The sequence below is a fragment of the Bombus vancouverensis genome, chromosome 8 (assembly GCF_051014615.1).
Source record: "Bombus vancouverensis nearcticus chromosome 8, iyBomVanc1_principal, whole genome shotgun sequence".
In the NCBI taxonomy this organism is placed as follows: domain Eukaryota; kingdom Metazoa; phylum Arthropoda; class Insecta; order Hymenoptera; family Apidae; genus Bombus; species Bombus vancouverensis.
Genome location: NC_134918.1, coordinates 13,210,068 through 13,231,866, shown reverse-complemented (window position 1 = coordinate 13,231,866; position 21,799 = coordinate 13,210,068). Strand labels below are relative to the sequence as shown.

Sequence of the window (21,799 nt, the reverse complement as noted above, 5' to 3'; positions counted from 1 at the left end):
GGCTTATGTGCAAAACGAGTTTTGACGTGCAAGCGTGCTTCTTTAGATAGGTACCGTTCACGGCCAGAGTCGTCGAGTGGCTGACGTTTCCAGCTCTGTTCGTCGCGACGCACGTATACTCGCCCGCGTGTCTCGCTGCCACGGACTCGATGCTCAGTGCGCTCATATGTTTATTGATCCTCGTGATAGTAATGTCCGGATCGTTGAAACCTATCACCCTATCGTTAAACTTCCAAACGATCTCTACCGGAAAGTCGCCTTTCATAATCGAACAGGTAGCCGAGACCATGTCGCCCGAGTTAGCTGGTCCGTCACTGATCGAGAATGGCCCTATATGCGGCGTAACTACAAGGACATGGAAACTTTGTTTAGCATTCATGGACCACGGCATGCTGATTAATGGCTATCGATTCAATCAGCTGCGTCACGATCCAGTGAATGTTTGCTAAAGGCTTAGAGACGCTTCACCTCGCGAGAACGGTTATACGGCCGAGCCATCGCGTCGAGGCGAAACAGATCGATAATTCCTGTTGCGGTCTCGTTGGAACACCGATGAAGAATTCATTCGATAAACGAAAGCAACGCGCGCGTGATATCAACGATACGTGTGATAGACGATGCGACGAATCTCCTCTTCTCTTCGACAGGTTGGATCGAGGAGAACGTGTAAGGGCGATAGAAGGTTGCGTGCATGCATGAAACGAAAAGAAAACAGTGAGACTAGAGAGGAATGGAAGAAGAGAAAATACGGGATGTCGTTGTACCGTTCACAGCGAGAGATGCGGAATAACTCGTTCCACCGGCTGCATTGCTGACAGAACACGTGTATTCTCCCGCGTGTCTGGCTGTCACAGCGTCGATCGTCAATACGCTGACACGCTTGCTGGTATTTACTATCGATATATCGTAATGGTTACGCGAAATCGGCTCGCCGTTCAGGGCCCACTCGATCTGGATCGGGTGATCCCCTTTCAGTACCGTGCACGTTGCGGTGACGGTGTCCCCCCAATTCGCTGGTCCCTCTCCGATCACGAATGGCACGAGTTCCGGTGCAACTGCGGTCAGCATAATATGCCAGAGATGTTTAATTCTTCGTATAAAACGAGTGACAAATGGTACGACCCTTCCTAAGAATGACGAATTTATCAGCAGGATATCTGATCAATGACAACGATGTAATCCTTTTTTGAAATAAAAAAAAAGCAACCAGAGGAATTAGGAAGGGTACGATGACTGAAACAGTCGACGATGGAAACGGAAATCGGGTACAGAGGGAAGCTATTTGACCGAGTATCGTGCATGCATCGAGAAAATAAAGCAAACTGAATGGGGAATAAGGAACACGTATTGTACCATTCACGGCCAAAGTCGCGGTGAAACTCGTTCCACCGGCGGCATTGCTGGCCATGCAGGTATATTCCCCGGCGTGACTCGCCGTCACGGCGTCTATCGTCAGCAAACTGACACGCCGGCTGGTCGCGATCGATATATCGGAATAATCGTGGGAGATCGGTTCACCATTGAGAGCCCATTCGATCTGAATCGGAGAATCACCCTTCAACATGGTGCAGGTTGCGGTGACCGTGTCTCCCCAGTTTGCTGGTTTCTCACTGATCACGAACGGAGCTATCTCGGGAGCAACTAAGAGGAATAAAGAATCCTTAATTGTCTAAATGTTTCGTTCTCTATTGTCCTCGAGTACCACGACTCGATTACCAATTTATAACCACGTGTAACAGTACCGGTCGGAGATCTGAATTATGGATATCATTCGTTAGAGGATCGATACGTTTCGCTCGAGAGAAATTCCAAGCCTCAACCACCGACACCGACTGGGAGGCAGCGAGGAAACAGTGATGACAGTCAAGGAGTGCAGAAGAGGGAAATGTATCGGAGAACATCTCTGTTGAGGAAAAGTACCATTGACAGCCAGGGTAGCCGAATGACTTGTCGCTCCAGCTTTGTTGGACGCCGAACACGTGTACTCTCCCGCGTGTCTCGCGGCCACGGACTCGATGCTGAGGATGCTATTCTTTCGCGTGGTTGCCAGAATGTTAATATCCGAACGATCACGGCCGATTGGTTCGCCGTTCAGAGCCCACGTGATCTCGATTGGTAAATCACCCTTGAGGATGGCGCACACCACGGAAATCGAGTCGCCCCAATTCGCCGGCTCCTCGGTGATTACGAACGGAGCTATCTGCGGTGCGACTGTAACCGAGTACTTTGCCAGTTTCCGTGGTTCGTGAGAAAACGAACGTTGCTGGAATGAGTTCACGCGACCCCTTCGATCGCTCGCCACGATACGAGATAGCGGAAGCGGTACGTGGGATTGCGATGAACGAGAGGATTAAAAGGGAATGAAGATCAAGGTTTCTCTATATCTGTTTCGGGTGTGTCTACTGTAGGTACCATTCACTGTCAATTCCGCCGAATAGCTGGTGGCACCGGCTGCGTTCGAGGCAACGCAGGTATACATTCCCGCGTGACTCGGACTGGCTGAATCTATGGACAGCAGGCTGTTCCTTTTCGTGGTAGTGACTGATATCCGATGACTCTCGTCGATGGGCATACCGTTCAACGCCCAGCTGATCTCGAGCGGGGAATCCCCGTTGACTACGGTGCAGACAGCCGATACGGAATCGCCCCAATTCACAGCCTTGTCGGCCATTTCGAACGGGGCAATGCGTGGCGGTACTGTCGACGTGATAACAACGCTAGATGGATAGGTCGAACGTATCGATGTACACGTATCGTTCGATGGAAAAAAAAATACGCGACCGTCGTTAATATGGATGTACGACGAGATAATTATCGAACTCCTTAAAGAACTTTTCACGACACGAGGAAAGAACCGTAAGATGTTGACACGAAGAATTTGTCTCTCGACGTTCACCTCCATCCTCAGTGGCACCTACGAGATCGATGACGCATACCCCCGGTGTAGTACACGGCCGACCAATCACCCAATCGGTTCACCCAATCGTCCTAAATTCATCAAAGCGTACCGTTCACTGACAGAACCGACGTGTGCGTAGCGGATCCGGCTGCGTTGATCGCGGTGCACGAGTAGTCGCCCGCATGTCTTGCGGCTACCGAGTCTATCGTCAGGGTGCTGATCCGTTTACTACTTCTGGTCACGACGATGTCAGGAATGTCGTAACTGTGGTCACCGGACACGCGTCCGACATCGATAGACCTACCGTTCAGTGACCACACGATCTTCACCGGCAAATCGCCTTTGATCACGGCGCACTGAACGGTGGCCATATCTCCCGCGTTGGCAGCCTCGTCACCGAACGTGAACGGCGCTAACTGCGGTCCTACTGCAAGTTACAAACAACCTTTGAATCACGCGTAGGAGCTTCCGGAGCAGGACACAGGTTCAGAGTTTTTACATCCCGGTTGATCGAAGCGCGAAAACAATCGCGTACCACGAACGACGCGTTGGGGCTGTCGTTTCGATCGAGGACGACGGTGCGTAGACTAGAACGGCTACGAGGTGTTCGAGGAGATTCAAAGGAGGTGGATAGAAAACGGTAGACAAAACTGTAAAAAAGCAATACGAAAACAAGTAAAAGAAACATGGACCATCGTCTCGCTGTATCTGCGGGATGGGCCGTGTCCTTACCTGCCGTCGTCTCTGACGATAATCTTACCTTGCCTTCGTACGCGAGGATCGAGACATTCGTTCGCACATCGTTCGATCATCGGCACGACGACGGCAGTGATCTTCTGATAAACATTATTACACTATGAAGATTACTGCGGAAAACAAGAAGTTACGAGAGAAGATACTGAGAGTGTACAAAGCTATTGAAAAACGCGCCGACCGATTATTCGAGGCAAACGTTGCAGTAAAAATATAATTAAAACGAGAGAAGAAATTAGCGGCAAAGTTCGTAGAACGATCAACGTTTTAAACGTAAAAGTTCGTCCGGCGAAAGTGGAGCGTACTTTAAAAAAGAACGACCCACATTGGTCGAAACTTTCCTCGCTATATATCCGCGGTACCGATCGATCTCCCCTTGAATGGTCGGCGCGCCCTTTAATAGGCCGTTTATAGTCGCAAAGTTAATAAATTCGTATAGTCGAGGGGGATACCGTTGACCGAGAGCACGGCGGTGTGACTGTCGGATCCGGCGGCATTAGACGCGATGCACTTGTATCTTCCAGCATGCCTCGCCGCCACACTGTCGATGCTCAAGAAGCTGACCCTCTTATTAAATATGATATTAATGTCCGGCCTGCTCGAGTCTATCGGGCTGTCGTCGAACGTCCACGTCAAATTCACCGGGAAGTCGCCTTTGACGATCGTGCAAGAGATCGACAGCATCTCGCCGGAGTTGAGCGGATCGTCGCCGAAAGAGAACTGGAGGATCTGTGGCGCGACTGCGTGAGCGACACGGCAGCATGGACGAAAGGTAGAGGCGTGAGAAACAAACAGAGTCAGAATGGGTTCGAAGAGGGACGCGTTCTCTGGATGCCGCCTACGAGACGAACATTGCATCCCCCTAACGGGAAGCTCCGCTCGCAGCCGCGTATTTACAGATCCGAGCGTCGATCGTACGAAAGGATGTGAGAAAGGACGGTTAACGGTTATAAGCGGAGAAGGATAGACGGAAGCAGAAGAACGAATGCCTTAGTAGGAAGAAAAGAAGACGATGACAACGAAGGAACGCAAAGATGTGTTCGGTTACGTGCGAAGGGGTCGTACACATGTACCGTTTACAGTTAGCTGAGACGAGTGTGTGGTAGCGCCAGCGCGATTCGACGCGGAACAAGTATATTCTCCAGCGTGTCTTGCCGCGACCGACTCGATAGTTAGGACGCTGTTTTTCTTGTTCGTACTCCCTATGACGACGTCGGATCCGTGGTGGCTGTCGATCGGAGTCCCGTTAAACGCCCAAGATATCTCGAGAGGCTGATCGCCCTTCGCCACGGAGCATGTCACGGAGACTAATTCGCCCCAGCTGGCGGGCTCGTCGCCGAATGCAAAGGGTAGTATCAGCGGGGCAACTGGAAAACATGACTAGAAGAGTCGAAGCGAGGAGGAACGAGTGTCGATTCGCGCGTAACGCTTCTACCATCGATCCTAGTTGTTTAAACGACGCAACGCGACGTTAGGGTTGGTATGGCGGTGGAGTTAACGCTGACACGCAATGGGAGAAAGGTTTCTCATGACGGAAACTGGGTGTAAGATGGAAAAATGCGAGGAGTAGTCTGTCGCAGTGAAAGCATAGCTCGCAAGAATACAGAGAAAGGGAAAAGGGTGGCAAGGGTTGAAGTGGAAATCGTACCGTTCACCGTTAAGGTTGCCGATCGACTGACGGAACCGGCGAGATTCGATGCCGAGCAGGCGTACTCTCCGGCGTGTCTTGCAGAGACGCCGTCGATGATAAGGGTGCTCAGGTGTTTGCTGATTCTTGTGATAGTGATACTAGCGTCTTTCGACGTGTCGATCGGCACGCCGTTGAACGCCCACGATATATCCATGGGCATATCGCCCTTCAAGATCGAGCAAGGTACGGACACGGAGTCTCCCGAGTTGGCGACCTCGGCATTGAAAGCGATCGGTAGAAGCTGCGGGCCAACTGAAGTCATCGTACAATTAGAATCGCGTCTCATCGCATGCACACAGTCCTATGGATCTGATTGCGGCGCAATGATCGTCGTCCGTATCGTGAAACAACGATAGCGTTCTAGGTCTCTCGAAAGCGAACGTTTCAGTCAGAGGAGATCGTTGGAATTCTCAACGCAGGAGATCACAGGCCAGGATACAAAGAGGGACTTCGCTACGGTGCGTTTTGCCAGGATTGTGCAGAAAACGAACGAAACGAAAGAAGAAGAAAAAATAAACACGAGAAAGTGTATCATATTTCTCTAGGAACGGATGATAGTCCCGAACCATTGACGGTGAGTGTGGTCGAATGGGACACAGTTCCAGCCGCGTTTTCAGCGGTGCAAACGTACTCCCCCGCGTGTCTCGCGGTGATGACTGAGATCATGAGCATGCTAACGCGATCCGCGACCTTCTTCGCAAGTACGCCGGAGGAACCGCCCATCTCTTCTCCGGGATAGCTCCAACGTATGTTCAAAGGCAGGTCACCGGTCGGTACGATACACTGCAGGTTTGCGAATTCTCCAGCGTTCATGGGTAGCTTCGTGAACGAGAACTGCTGTATCGTGGGCGGCACTGAGGGTGGAGGATCGATGTATGGACGTGTAATGACAGGTCGCGAGCGTATGTACGTGATTGTGTACGTGTCGTACGTCACGTGTACTGACGTGTATACGTCGATGAGTTGGCTTCGCTTCATGGTTCTTTTAATGTACAAAACGGCAAACAACAAAAATTCGTTTACATGGAAAGCGTAGATCGATCGATAACAAAAGATGGAAAACGATTAGCATCGACGAAGCCAACCCATTGGCTGTTAATATACGTTCAGAGACACGGTACTCTGTGGAGCAGCGGTTGCTATGCGTGGTGGACGCGCGAAGAGAGAACAATTCTGACAAGAATGCACTAGATTTCTTACGGTCGATCGTTGGCCACCGCCATACCAACTTCCCACATTCCAACGAAAGCGCTCGTGCCTCTTTTCGAGACGTTCCCATTTTACGTGCGATTAAAGTGTTCGTGAAATCTGCAACGAGGTCGTCGTCCGTGTGCGTGTCCGCGTCCGTGTCCGTATGCGACAATTCTCGAATCGCGATCCACCGGCTTTTTTTCACGGTTCTATGTTACACAGTTCTCACGATTCTCGATTTTCGGCCGAGATACTCGATTGCACCTAATTTAGCCTTTATCGACATCGTCGACAAATGCCAGGATTCGCTGAAAGAGTCGTCATTAGAGTTGTGAGACAACGTCGAACGCTATCGTATCGCTATAGCGTTCGTCGAATCGTCTCTCATCACCTGAAAAAAACGTTTTACGCAGGATCCCGATACGCTTTACCGATTGCTCGCGATTATACAATCTGTTTCTTTACATTAAAAAAAATTTAAAAAAATCTTAATTCGTAATAAACAAAATATTTTATATCGTATATCTTGAAAACGTGTGATCGAAACATTTACTCGTCGTAATATCGCGTCTCTGTTCAAATTTCGAGATTACTCGTATTTCAACTACACGCGATAATCGAAGTTCGCGAAATCGATCCTAAAGACATAAAGAAACTTGGAACTTACCCATAACTTGAACTTCCAATGTTCCCCTTGCGCTGTAGCCTTGAGCGTTGCGTGCAACACAGGTGTAAGTAGCCTGATCGCTCATTCTCTCGACGTTCTCAATGATAAGCGTGCCATTAGGGAAGACCTTCTGTTTCCTGTTGATCGGCAAAACTCTGGTGTCTCTCTCCCATACGATGCTTTCGATCGGATATCCGGCTACTGGACAGGTCACGCGAAGAGTTTCACCAGCAACGATAGCCTTTTTGTCCATGTGACGAATGAAGGGCAGACCATAGACATTGAGACGCGCAGAATGTTCAGCGGATCCAACCTGTAATCACCATCATTACCATCCTTCGTTCTCCTTTATTTCTTCAAAAGGAAGAAAGTGACTCTTCTTACCTTTGAAGCGGCAATGCATTTGTAGAGTCCACCGTCGTTTGTATGAATGCTGGAGATGTTCAAATGAGAAACCACGTCGCCGTTCACCGTAACGTATTGCCCTACTTGAAGCCTTTCAGTGTTGGATAGCCGTTTGCCATCGAGTTCCCAGGTGATCTCAGGAGTTGGGTTTCCGCTGGCGACACACTTGAGGAACATGCTGGGTCCAGGTTGAAGAGTCTCCTCGGCGAAGGCCTGGCGAATCTGCGGGGGTTCGACTGTGGATGTAAAAACATTTGCAATCAAAACGGCCTCTTAAAAATGTGAACTACGAGCCATAGACTCGAATTCCTTAGAACCAAAACTCACATCGTCCACCAAGTTTCAGTTCAGCGGTTGCCTGGGCGCTTTCTTGATCGTTTCTAACAAAACACTGGTACATTCCCTTATCTTCCTTCTTGACGCTGTCGATTCTGAGCACGGGTTCTTCCAGTCCAAGGGGTTTGCCATCCTTCAGCCAGGAGATGGTCTTGATCGGATTTCCTCTGACATTGCACGTGAAAGTAGCTGGTCTTCCAAAGTCGATAGTCTGCGTGTTAGGTTCGATTTCCGCTGCCAGTGGTGCTGTTACAGTCAACACGGTCTCCACGCTTTCACCGCCGACGGAGTTGTTCACGATGCACAGATATTTGCCAGAATCTTCGACGCGAGCCTCACGAATGATCAGTGTTCCGCTAACTTGACGAACGCGCTCATTGAGTTGGACAGGTTGACGACGAGAGGAGCCTTCGATGAACTTGTACCATCTGAAACGACAGGATGAAAGGGGATTGTTTTCGCAAGTCGGCTGCTGGAACGAGGCGCTTTCGTGGCGGATCGATTCTCATACAAAATGAAAGAGATGAAACGAAGCCAATGGAAACATTTTGCCGGTTCAAAGGTCGAAACGTTCGATCCGTGTGAATGGGAAGAAACGCGATCGCGTGATATTGGCGGAGAGAATGCATACCAGCGAAGATCGACACGAGGTACGACCAGGTCGATACGCGACGTTTCTGTTCGCTTCGTTCCATGCTGCTTTTATTTTCCATTTTCCATATAGGCAGGGCTTTGGGCGTCTCTGGGCGCGGGCTTCTGTCTCTACTGATGGCTCATTAGCGCGTGTCTCGCTACGACACGAGTACGCAAACTTAATGAAAAAGAGAGCTTCAACAACAGCTGGAGCGTAAATAGCGGTCGTAAAGCAGAGCAGGTTGGGAAACGGAGGGAATGAAGGCTGGCAGCGACAACTTCGTTACGGCCGAAAAACAAAAAATGCGCAAGAGAAGCATCGGTTTCGTAGCCCGTACACACACGCCGAGACCTCAGAGCCGAAATGTATATCGTATGCCTAAGGGAGAAAGTGAGAAGGCGATCGCCGTGGAGTCAAGAACGTAACTGGGACACGCTGTGTGCGTCGTCCTTACTCTCGATCTTCGCCACGTGTTGACTGACAATTTACGATCACCGGAATGGATTAGAGGCGAAAGAACTTAACAACGGAAAGAAACGGACGACCGGGTTAAAATTAAGAAAAATCTACTCCAAGATCGGGATGGATCGTGTTAAAAACTGCTTAACGAAATTAAAATAAGCTTCCACACCACTCGTGTGTGAATAATGTACAGCGAATCACGGGAGACTTGTTCCCGTAAACGTAGGGATTGGATCTGGAACGATATTAGGAAGACGAACAAGAAAGAGGTTCAGGAAGGCGGTGACAATTGAGCGACACGACGTGTGACAATTGTGCAAGTGGACAACGCGCGAGACATACTACACGAATCATGACGCGCAATCCTGGCAAGTGAGAGAAAGAGAGGGTGTGGGGCAGTGAAATACACGAACGGATGAACGGAAGCACGAAGGTGGCGAGGACTTACCAGCCAGATATCGTGGGACTTATTGGAGGTGTGCAGGTGCTGGGCAACATTGTTCGCCCCATTGATCGGGTGACACCCTCTCGGACCACCCGGATCAGCACCGAGGTTACCGAAGGAGAAGAGGGCCCGCATCCTTTTCAGAGTCGCGCTTCCGTCACCTATCTCGTGGGGTTGCGCCACGGGGTTCCAGTTGGCACTGAAAACCAACATGTCCGATTGGCCCCGGATACGGGATACACAATTTTCGTTTCTTTCTTTTTTCTTTCTTCCTTCTTAACGAAGATTTATCGTCGATTTTCCCTGTTTTTTTCGCTTTGTAACTATCTAAGAAACACGATCACGTTCAGCTTAAATCGAGAACAAAATGCAAGATGCGTTAAAGTTGAACGAGACGAGTTGTGGCGCGAGCAAATCACGACTAAAGAAATCGGTCTCTTACAATAACAAAAATCGCCCTATAATCATCCTTCTTCTCTATTCTAAGCTCGTCTGCCGTTCCTATATAGATAGTTTACGAGAGTGGCCGGCGTTGGGATCTTGGATCATCGCTATGCACGCTTTGCCCACTCACTTTTTCCCTTGCTTTTCCCTTTTCGTTCTCTCTTTGCTTTGTTCTTTGTTCGTATTTTCTTTTTTTTTTTTTATTCTCACTCGAGGCTACCTTTGTTTTCGTTCCCCTTATCTCTTATGCTTTACGGCAATTCGTGTCTGCCTCTTGTGTCTTATTTGTCTCTTATACTTCGCCTCTCTCGTTCTGCCTCTGTCGAACGTCCGACTTCTTGGATTTTTGCGGTACCGCCACCCGACACGGGGTAGAGGGTAAGGATGGAACGCTTCGAAAATAGGATCCGTGCTCTGCGGAGCAAGACCAAACGACCAAACAAAAGAAAAAAAAGAGAAGCTATACGGAATTGTGTGTACCTAGAGATCGGGGCAGGAAAGCCTTGTGCCGCACACGCCAGCGCCAGAGACTCGCCCTCTACCCCGCGGTACTTATTAAGGCCGTCTCCAGTCCCTTTTGGGGCAGTACGACCGGACGGTTCTGGAAGGATATCATTCATTGCCCAGAATAACTAAGTCGTCCTCATTCGTTTCATTCTTTGCTACATTTATTCGTAATTAGATTCGTTTCTTTTAATTCGTCGATCGTTACAAAGAGACTCTGCGAGAAAGAGGCTCTTAGTGCATATCGATTCTCTTAGTGGAACTTGCGATCAACTGGGTACTCCTATTACCATTCAGTTAATGCTCCGATCGATTGGTACACACACGTGAGACCCCCTTCTCGCGAAGAATTAAACACGCACATTACGTACCTCGTCCTTCTCCCCAGCGGTTAGTATCTTGAGTAGACTATGCTTAAACGTTCCATGCTACTTACCTTGAGAACAAGCTCCTTGACCGGGTAGCATGCCTCGCGAAACGCACAGACATCAACTGACTCGACTCATCGACGACGACGACGACAACTTTGGAAACCAGCGGGGGGGAACGATAGGGAAACCGCGAGATAATCGGTGGTGTCTACCTTGTCAAAGGTTCAGGAAATCCCTGCAGCGCGTGAGTCAACGCGATATCCTGATCCCTAGCAGCCAAAACCACTTCCCTTTCGACTTTCTTGCCCGAAAAACGCGGAGCTATCTTGGTTGTGCCCTCTGAAACGCGATCGTAACGTGTTCCCGAGAACGAAAGAGGAGTACCTTGTCACTGGGACAGGAAATCCCTGAGTCGAGCAGTCCAGAGCCACCACCAATGTCCTTGGAACGTCGACGAGCTTGCCACCCTCGTAACGTTCACCGGCTATGCGCGGCGCGACGTTACCTGTCGGCTCTGTAAGCGGCAAGAGAACGCGACTAATTCGGCGAGTGGCTCGCGATTCTCATCTTCGACCACGCGAAACGATGCGAGGAAACGATGGAGAGAAAAGGCTGAGTACCCGAGCAGGATCGCCACCGCCTGGAGCGAGCTCGAGGCCCCTCGTTTGCGTTCATACACGTGACCGTACCTGAACGTGGGGGCTGGAAAACCTTGAACAGGACACGGCAGACCCACCGTTCGATCGACTAGGATGTCCTTCTTCAGCCCATTCACATCCTTGTCCCGTACGTTTGGGCGCACACTACCCCGTGGCTCTGTAATAATTGGGTACGGGGATATGTCGCTTGTCGTCGTTGTCGGACGCGTCATCGATGCACGGCACGTGATCATGTCCCAAAGAATACGATGGACGTGAAGATAAAGACCGATCGACAAAGGCTAGGACGGAATACGAAGAAGTACCGAACGACGTTGCTCACCTGTACAAAGGCGGAGGACTGGCCTGAGCCTCGCACAGTAACGTCAAAGCTTGGCCCTGGACTTTTGCCAATCCGTCGAATTTCGATCTAGGCGGCAATCGAGGAGGACTACTTCCGACTGGCTCTAGAAAGCAAAACGAGCAAAACATTCAACGCCACCGGATCAATCTATATCTTCACGTTTCTCTCGCGTTCCGTAGTCCATCGCCCTAACGAGTCGACCGAAGAAACTGCCAAGAATAATCGCGATCGAAGATTTCCTCACTTTTGCTCGTTCGAGCATACCTGAAGATCGGCAGTGGATGCGCCTGAGCCTGACACAACAGGGCCGTGGCATTTTGCGCCGGCAGAGAGAAGACCGTTATCTTAGCTGTGGGTGGCACTTTGGGCGCAGCGCCGCTCACAGGCTCTGAATGTAGAGAAACGATATCTCTTAAGAGATCGTCGATAAATACCTATAAGCTGGAAGAGGGTGACCCTGCGCCGGGCAAAGCATCGTTACTGGCGTGGCCACGTAACTGGCGAGAACGTCGTACTTGGCAGTGGACGCGACTCTGGGTTTGGCACCGTTTACAGGCTCTACACAAGCGCCAAATTAAGAGAACCGGTGAATGGACAAACGAAGATTAGTTCACTGACCTAAACGTGGGAGCAGGGAATGCCTGGGCGTCGCATAGTAAACTGAGCTCAGCACCATTCGCCATCTCGAACGAGTCGGATTTTGCTGATTTCGGGAATTTTGGTGACACCCGACCTGCCGGCTCTAACGTTCATAAAACGTAACAAACGACATTTCTTTATTAACGCTCAAAATGCTCGCCCCGCGTGAACGTGCCACCGCGCCGCCTCATACTCGCGAAACGCGAAAGGATCAAGAAGAGAAAAGATAAAAGCAAGCAAAAGATTACCTGTGAGTCGGAGGTGGCGATGCCTGAGCGGAACACGTGAGCGCGACCGAGGATTTCGCGGCTCTGACATAGGTGACGCTTTTCGCGTCGCTTTGAAAGGCTGGCGCCTTGGATCCCACGGGCTCTAGATCAAATAAACGCGAGACAAAGAGGTCTAACTGGAGCGGAGCTGTCATTTACCTGAACGACGGAACTGGGAACCCTTGTGCGGGACAAAGCAATGTCGACGAGCTTCCAGCGGCGCGGATGAACGAATTCACGCGATCGTCGCTCGAGAATTTCGGCCCCTTCGCTCCCATCGGCTCTGGCAATATAACAATCGTGCAGGTTGTCAGCTTTGAAGAGCTCGTGTCGACGAAAGCCAAAAAAGAAGAGGACGTCTACCGCTCGGGAGCGACGTTCCTCCGCATTCAGAGATTTTTGTTTATTCGATAGGCAAAATGGAATTACGAAAACGATCGATAAGAAGGACGAGCTGCTATGTGACTCGAGTACCTGAACGCTGGTACCGGGTGACCCTGCGCTTGGCACTGCACCGCGAATCCCGATGAGGTTTTGGTCTTCTGCCATCGTTTTGCGTCTCCGCTTACGGATGGTGCCTTGCTTTGCACCGGTTCTTCGCCAGGAAAAAACGAAACGCGTGAAAAGGAACGCAAACAAACTGGTCGTAAAATTTAAACCAACATCTCGTTAGTTCGCGATTTACCTGAACGATGGAACAGGGTAAGCCTGCCCTTGGCAGAGGATCACGATGTGCATACCCATGTGCCTCTCCATGAGACTTCCCTTTTCCCCGAGAATCGACGGTGCTTTGCTACCAACCGGTTCTATCGGGAAAACAAACGAGCCATTCGTCAACTAACGATCGAACGATTTACCTATAGTTGGGTACAGGATATCCCTGTGCGGGGCACGTCAACACCACGCTGAATAACGTACTGGTCTCTTTCCAACCGCGTTTCATCTCGCCGATCAAAGCGGGAGCTTTGCTGCCGATGGGCTCTGACGACACAAAAATTGTGCGAGGTTTCCAAAGTATGAAACGATGCGTGCGTTAACGAAGGTTTACCTAAAACTGGGCACGGGATAAGCCTGCGCCGGGCAGAACAAAACGACCGTCGACTCGTAGGCCTTTTCTTTCCAGCCGCCCTTCAAGTCACCCGTCAACGCTGGCGCTTTGCTTCCCACTGGCTCTGTTTATACAGAGCAGTTTGAAAATATTCGATTAACGAGTGTTTACCTAAAACTGGGCACGGGATGCCCCTGAGCCGGGCACGACAGAACGGCGCTGGACTTCGCTCTCTTCTTCAGCCAACCACCCCTTAACTCGCTCGTAAACGCCGGAGCCTTCGTCCCGATCGGTTCTACGAATTTCATGTATATGTACATGCAGTCAAGAAACGCGTGCGATCGACAAGTTGCATTAACATGTTAGTAAGAACGTTCGTTCAAGTGAAGAATGAATACGGTATGAAGAAGAGTGTTTGATTTAGTCACGACATTCAGTGCGATTGATTAACTATAGAAGACGCGTAGGACAGATGTTAGAATATCACGTGTACATTTTATTTTCGTAAGAATTATAAATTTACCTAAATGAAGGCACGGGATAGCCCTGCGCTGGACAGAATATCACGACACTCGTCTTCGTCTCGACTTCTAACATTATTCCTTTAACGATCCCCATCAACGCCGGCGCTTTGCTCCCGACTGGTTCTAATTAGATGCAAAAGAAGGAAGCCGTGAGCAAGATAATGCTTGCCAACAACTGGCGCAACATTCATTGTACGGTTACGTAATTGGTCTGATGGTACAGGGGGGCCCTGATTAAAAAGGATCAAAGAATCACAGTGCAGCAAGAGGCATCCACGGAGAAAGTAACCGACGAAACTAATCCGGTCCGAACCTGCAACGCTTTCTCTTCACGGTCTTCGATCGATCTTACCGCGCTCGGCTAACAACCGATCAGTTTCCTTTCTTTCTTTCGGGTTAATTAATACAAAGAGCTTTACCTAAAGGAGGGGACGGGGTATCCCTGCGCGGGACATGGCAGCACGGTGCTGGATCCAGCTCCTTTTTCCAGCCAAACGCCCTTCACATCCCCCGTGAACGCCGGTGCTTTGCTGCCGACCGGTTCTGACAATGCACACGCGATGAGCGAGGCAGAATTAATTGTTCCACTTTGAATGTCAGAAAAGGGGAGCCCGATGCCGGACAAGTACGGGATGAGGGCAAACGAAAAGAAGGCCAAGGCAACGTAATAGAAACAATCTGGTCCACTAAGTGCTCTTCAGTTTTCACAAACGATTACCAAATAATGCCGCGCTCGTCCCATGAAATCGACGCGAAGGTCTTTCGCGTTTAAATGAACAACTCTTTTAATTAAAACGTTACTCTGGCTGCGGTAGAGTATGCTCGATGCATGTAAATTAGGAATACTTTAAGGAGGAATCAGTTACCTAAAGGATGGCACAGGGTACCCTTGCGCGGGACAGAAGAGAACGACATCGGTGTCCGCTGGATTCTCCATCCATACGCCCTTTACCGTTCCCGTGAATGCTGGCGCTTTGCTGCCAACTGGTTCTAACGAATTACACAGAGATACAGGGCCATGCTGTCAGCTCTTTGACTAACACTCAATGATTAATTCAAGAAGTATACCTATAGGATGGAACTGGGAACCCCTGAGCGGGACAAAATAGAGTGAGATCTTGACCGGTGACACGATCGTACCAGGATAGCTTCGCGTCATTCGAGAACTTTGGCTTCTTCGTAGCGACCGGCTCTGTCGGGATTAGGAAAAGCTCGTATGAAGACTGCCTTCGAGTCTACCAGACTAACTACTTTAACAAACTAACCGTATCGAAATGTCTTTGTGTTTGAATGAATAGTCGTTCGATTGAAGTAATCAACGTGCGCTCTCGCTGCATTACGAAGACCAACGCACGTAGAAATACTTGAAGAAAGAATCATTTACCTAAATGATGGCACAGGGTATCCTTGCGCGGGACAGAAGAACACGACACTGGTGTCCGCTTTAATCTCCATGTATCCACCCCTTAAAATGCCCGTGATCGCTGGCGCTTTGCTGCCGACTGGTTCTAACGAATTACACGAAGACACAGGGCCATGCCGTGAGCTCTTTGACTAACAACCAATGATTAATTTAAGAAGTATACCTATAGGATGGAACTGGGAACCCCTGAGCAGGACAAAATAGCGTGAGATCTTGACCGACGACGCGATCGTACCAGGACTTCTTCGCGTCGCTCGAAAACTTTGGCTTCTTCGTGGCGACCGGCTCTGTCAGGATTAGGAAAAGCTCGCATGAAGACCGCCTTCGAATCGACCAGATTATTTTACCTATTCGTACGTTGCGCAAGTTCTACGGATTTAAATGAATACGAAGCTCGTTTAATTAAAGCGTTATCTTATACTTCCGCTACCAGTGGAATAATCGGAGCACGTAGGACACGATCAGGAATATTTTATGGAAGAATCAGTTACCTAAATGATGGCACAGGGTACCCTTGCGCGGGACAGAAGAGTACGACACTGGCATCTCCTTTAGCCTCCATCCATCCTCCCTTCAATGTGCCCGTGAACGCTGGCGCTTTGCTGCCAACTGGTTCTAATCATACAAATACATAGGGCCATGCTGTGAGCTGGACGCTCTTTGACTAACACTCGCCGATTAATTTGAAAGGTATACCTATGAGATGGAACTGGGAACCCCTGAGCAGGACAGAGCAGAGTGAGATCTTGATCACTGGGACGATCGTACGAAGATAATTTCGTGTCACTCGAGAACTTTGGCTTCTTCGTGGCGACCGGCTCTGTCACAGGATTAGCAAAAGCTGGACTGAAGACCGCCTTCGAACCGACCAGACTAACTATTTTACCTAACTATCTCGGATTACCGAACACGATACTCTAGAGGGAGCAATGCCTGCACCTGACCGTCGTCACTTAATGGACTTACAAAATCATCGTCCCGCGAATAACTAGAAATGTTCGGCAAATTGTTAAGCAACGCGCGATCTCATTCTTTAGCGCAGCTTTGCGAAATGACTAGATATCACGGGACGACGACTCGGCCTAGTGCGATAGTCGATGCCTTTCAATGGGTAATTTAGTACCTGGTTACGGGAACAGGATGCCCCTGGGCGTTACACGGCATGCTCATTTCCGAGCCCTCTTTACGAAGGAAGAAGAACGATTTAACGTCCCCCACAAAAGCAGGCGCTTTGATCCCCATCGGCTCTAAGCAAGGGAAACAACGAAGTCACGCGGAATGCCATTAAAATTTCTAGCCGGTGTAGCCTGAGTCCGCCGGACAGGGTTCCCCTTTTTTTCTCATCGACTACGTCGCCAACGGTCCTACGCTTCTCGCGCTACCTTGTGAGAGAGAAGAAAGCAAAAACGCGCGTTCTTTCCATGTCCATGTCATCCAGTTTCGTACCTATAGACAGGAGTTGGATGGCCTTGAGCATTACACGGAAGACTAATATCCGTGTTTATTCGACGTCCCAACAAGGAGAGTTTTGGATCTCCGGCAAAGGTTGGCGCTTTGCTTCCGACAGGCTCTAAACAACATTGACGCTTGATTATTCTAGCATACACAGTTCTAGTTCGTCGATACCGAACACCGATAGAACGTAGCCGAGCAACAGTACCCGATAACTAATTCAGCTAACCGTTCAACGGTTTTCACGGCTGGAATTTAATCGATATGCCGAACCAGGTTGAATTCTTTACCTAGTAGTGGGCACAGGGCTTCCCTGCGCGGCACAAAAAATGGAGATTGGTTGACCCTCGTATCGTCTGATCGTACGGCTCAAATCGTCCGACGTTAATCGCGGGGACCTTGCTGCAACCGGTTCTGAAATCGATTGTTTCACATCGCATTCGATCCAGCTGATTTCTCGACTGGCGCGACAGATTTACCTGGTTGTTGGCACTGGGAATCCCTGAGCGCTGCACGCGAGCACCACGCTCGTGCCCTTGCGCCTCGCGTATTTACTCAGACTATCATCGCTGGAGAAGATCGGCGACTTGAATCCAACCGGTTCTACGAAACACACAGCGCTCTCCAATCTTTGCTTTTCATTGTAAGCTATTTTCTCGATAGCGTTTTATAGGAGCAAGAATATTTTCCAAACGTTCGAAGAAGGTGATGGTGATAAATTACCTGGTGGTTGGCACGGGGAATCCCTGAGCACTGCACGCGAGAACCACGCTCATGCCCTGTCGCCTCGCATACGCGCTAAGACTGAGATCGTTGGAGAAGATCGGCGACTTGAATCCGACCGGTTCTACGAAAAACACGGAAAGAATATTCCCGACGACGAGCAAAGAACAAAGTGACGAGCTCGACGCGCTAAACGTAGGAAGCGAGTCGACGAACGATCGCGATTAAAATACGCTGTATTTGATCGTATTTTAAGAGGCATAAACGCGTTAAACAAAGCGTGCGATATTGCCGAGCGACACGCGAGATTACCTGGTGGTTGGCACGGGGAATCCCTGAGCGTTGCACGCGAGCACCACGTTTATACCCTTGCGCCTCGCGTATTTACTAAAGCTATTGTCGGTGGAGAAAATGGGCGACTTGAGTCCAACAGGTTCTGGGGAAAATATCGTGACAACGGGAATTACATTTCCGATATATAAAACGACTCTGGAAAGCGACGACACAAAGCCGGCGACAGTGTGAAATTAGAATTAACGAACAAGCCGCGGCGAAAGCCAAACGCGAGTCATTCGAAACCGACGTCGCGTCGGAACCATTGGGAAATTGTATCGACCGCGGGTTCGCGCGACCGTGCGCTCGCGATTATATATCGTCTCACCTCGAAAGTGGAACAGGGTAACCTTGCACCGGACACGTCAAACACACCGCATCACTGGTTCTCCCTTCCATAAACTCGACTTTACGAACGTACGGTAGTTTTGGCTTTACGCTGGAGGTAGGCTCTGAGAATCATACGAAAATCCATTTATGCTCGAGAATTCTTACTGACCGTGTGATGGGGACAGGGAATCCTTGTGCAGGACAAGTCATCGACACCGCGTTGGTAGTCGCCGTTGGTCTCACAACCTTTATGTCGGCGTTCGTGAATTTTGGTTTCGCACTGGATACCGGTTCTGACCAAAAGAGCGGTTAGCTGTATACGGATGAACGACAGGTGGTTCGATTCCCTGACACTGAGACTGGGTATCCCCTCGGCTCGAGTAAAAGACAAACAGAAATCTATCCGGTGAACGTTTACGAGCTATCGTCTGTCTTCTCGCGTTCAATCTTCACTCGATTCTTCGATAGGAGACAGAGTATTTGTCCTATTTACGATAGAAACGTACATTGAAGTCGATGCTTCGACCAGATGAAAGCGCAACTTTACGCGTACCTGAAGACCGGAACGGGGAACGCCTGTGCCGGACAGGGCAAAGTCAAAGGCAGCTCGCGTCGCACCGTGTAGGTGGTATATGTGCGCGAATTCTCCGTCATCGGAAATTTCGGCTTCGTGCTGGCCACTGGCTCTACGGGAAGAAACGAATCACCGACCGCTCTATGCCACTGGGACAGGGTCCTGACAACCATCGCGCTAATTGTTCCTGGTAATTGACTGGCACATTCAGCCAGTTGAATCGCGATATCATCGAATCCACGGAAAAGAACGAGCAAGCGAAAGGCGATATCGATTAAACTATTCACGTGACGGAAGAACCGCTCTACTGTGAGACAAAGAGTGCTCATTGGCTGCTCGTTGTTTTCAAGGAGGACTAGTTGTTCTAGCTTTACCTGCCGTCGCGAGGATCGCTTCGAACGTTGTGAAAAAACAAACCACGAGTTTCTCGTACGTTTTACCTGAATGCTGGCACTGGGAATCCTTGAACGGGACACAGTAAGGTGGCAATGGTACCCAGCATCGTGCTAGGGTTCGTCGATTTCACGTCCAGGGCGGTTAATTTAGGTTTCGAGCTCGATAGCGGTTCTGCGGATCACACGAGAAACGAGCCGATCTTTAGAGTGCGACGATGAGTCCCTACGCTTCTTCTTCGTGGACTTACTTGAGGACTGGGACAGGATACGCCTGAGCGGGACACTGCAACGTTACGCTCTGGGCTTCCAGGATCTCGAACGTTCGGCTCTTGTCGATCATCGAGAACTTTGGCTTCGCGAAACCGACTGGTTCTAGAAAAAGGGACAACCTCTTGGAAAAGTGGTTTAAACTCGAAGTGCGAAGACTTGGTGGATCTTGTTGCTCGGTCGCGAATATCGTTCCAACTTTCTTGTTCTCGTTCTCGAGAGGACTTACGCGGAATCCACGGATTCCATTTCGTCAACGTGTCTAATATACTGGGACAGGGTGAGACGGCAGACGGAAGAGAGGAAGAAAACGACGAGACGTCGTCTATTTTTCTTAGTGCCGCGTGGAAGCGTGCACGCTCGACAGATATATCGACCTACCTAAACGTGGCAACTGGAAACGCCTGTGCAGGACAAAGCAACGAAAAGCCTGTGCCTTTCGTTACTCGTAATCCGACGTCGTTCACAGATGGAAACTGTGGCTTGCTGCTCGACGCGGGTTCTAAAAACAGAACGCGAGACCGTGATACGGAGAGGTCGTGTGTAAAGGGGAGGCTATGAAGAGTGTCTTTGAACATGCTGGAATAGGGACTCCCCCTTTTTACTATAGAACAGACTAGTTCTTTTCACGGACCCACGATCATACGTGCCTTCCTCCCAAAAAAAAGTCGCCGATCTCTGAATAGAACGGACCTGCATCTATTGAAACGAATCGAAAGCTTATCAAAGTTACGAGAAGCTCTCATTGTTCTCCGATCGTGAGAACTATTTCGCTGCCTACCTATAGATCGGGACTGGAAATCCTTGAGCTGGACACAAAAGGGTGACGCTTTTTAGCGAAGAGGCGCTGAATCGTTGAAGATCGCTTGGACCAGATAATTGTGGACGCGTGCTTGATGCTGGCTCTGATGGAAAAAGTCAAACGATTCGCGAGATGAGAGCCAAGACAGAGAACAGGGACTGTTACCTGTACGACGGAACGGGAAACCCTTGGGCAGGACACAGCAACGTCATCGCACCACCGAGAACCATTTTGAACGCTTGCGAGTCCGCCAACGACGGAAATTTTGGTCGTGTGCTGGCAACAGGCTCTAAGGGAGAACCAAGAAAAATATGACGGAGAATACGTCCATACGAACCGGGCAAATGATCGCGTCGTTTATCGCGTTATTCTTCATCTGGATGATTTCTTTGATATCGAGCCGCGCATCGATTCGCGTACGTGTTCAACCGACCGACGCCTTGGAAATTCCAAAGTTTCTATACCTGAAGGCTGGAACGGGGAACGCCTGAGCTGGACACATCAAAGTGAGCGGCTGGTCGCAGTGAACCGTGTACGTACGCGAGTTCTCCGTCATCGGGAACTTCGGTTTCGTGCTGGCCACCGGTTCTACGAGAAAACACCTTCGCTACAGACGCGATCGTTGAGTCGATTCTCTTCGTTGCGTGGAACGCCGGGACAGGGCAATCGACCGTCACGCCTGAACTTCTTCGACGTTCTTGATTTCTGTTTCTCTATATAAAACGACATTTACGACGATAGATCTATGAGACAATTCCGCGACCTTATCCCACCTATGCGAAGGAACTGGAAATCCTTGAGCAGGGCACAGGAGAGTCAGAGCGTGTTCGACGGTCGAGACGAATCCACGAGAATTATCCATCGTCGGAAACTTGGGTCGTACGCTCCCCACGGGTTCTGCAATCCCAAGGGGAAGAAGCACGTCACAAACGTTGATAACGCGTCGACGTTTCATGTGCACGGGAACGGGGACAGGGAACCCAACGTATCGGGGAAAACGTACGGATCGTGTTTGTCGAGACGGGAAAAGTTATCGAAAGTAGAAACGGCGTTATAGCCGCGCAGCTGTTGCGCTATAATTTATCGCTGCCCCTTTAATCGTGGATTAACATCGGTTATTTAACACAGCCACTTGTCCTTTGATCTCGACGGAACAAAGATGAAGCGTCCTAGAAACTATTGAATGAGAGAAGCTCTCAGAAACCGGGCAAACCCAG

The 21,799-nt window shown here is 49.8% G+C and overlaps 1 protein-coding gene across 39 annotated transcripts in view; it reads right to left on the bottom strand.

Annotated features, from left to right (window-relative positions):
- The window catches only part of Dscam1 (Down syndrome cell adhesion molecule 1), a 56,217-nt gene that overhangs the window by 17,331 nt on the left and 17,087 nt on the right, over nt 1-21,799 (bottom strand). For 12 of the 39 annotated variants that reach the window (XM_076620850.1, XM_076620864.1, XM_076620840.1 and 9 more), the window contains exons 7-11: nt 19,098-19,230; nt 7,933-8,369; nt 7,585-7,841; nt 7,201-7,513; nt 3,009-3,326 (exon numbers count right to left, since the gene is read on the bottom strand). In XM_076620850.1, coding sequence (XP_076476965.1) covers nt 3,009-3,326; nt 7,201-7,513; nt 7,585-7,841; nt 7,933-8,369; nt 19,098-19,230 — 1,458 coding nt within the window. Of the gene's footprint in view, nt 1-3,008; nt 3,327-4,725; nt 5,020-5,300; nt 5,595-7,200; nt 7,514-7,584; nt 7,842-7,932; nt 8,370-10,866; nt 10,935-11,185; nt 11,316-12,421; nt 12,525-12,690; nt 12,815-13,568; nt 13,670-14,282; nt 14,407-15,149; nt 15,274-15,667; nt 15,792-15,869; nt 16,016-16,197; nt 16,322-18,542; nt 18,667-18,713; nt 18,770-19,097; nt 19,231-19,761; nt 19,886-21,046; nt 21,171-21,799 lie in introns of those variants that run through there. The other 27 variants (XM_076620858.1, XM_076620856.1, XM_076620867.1 and 24 more) reach the window with 21 other exon arrangements.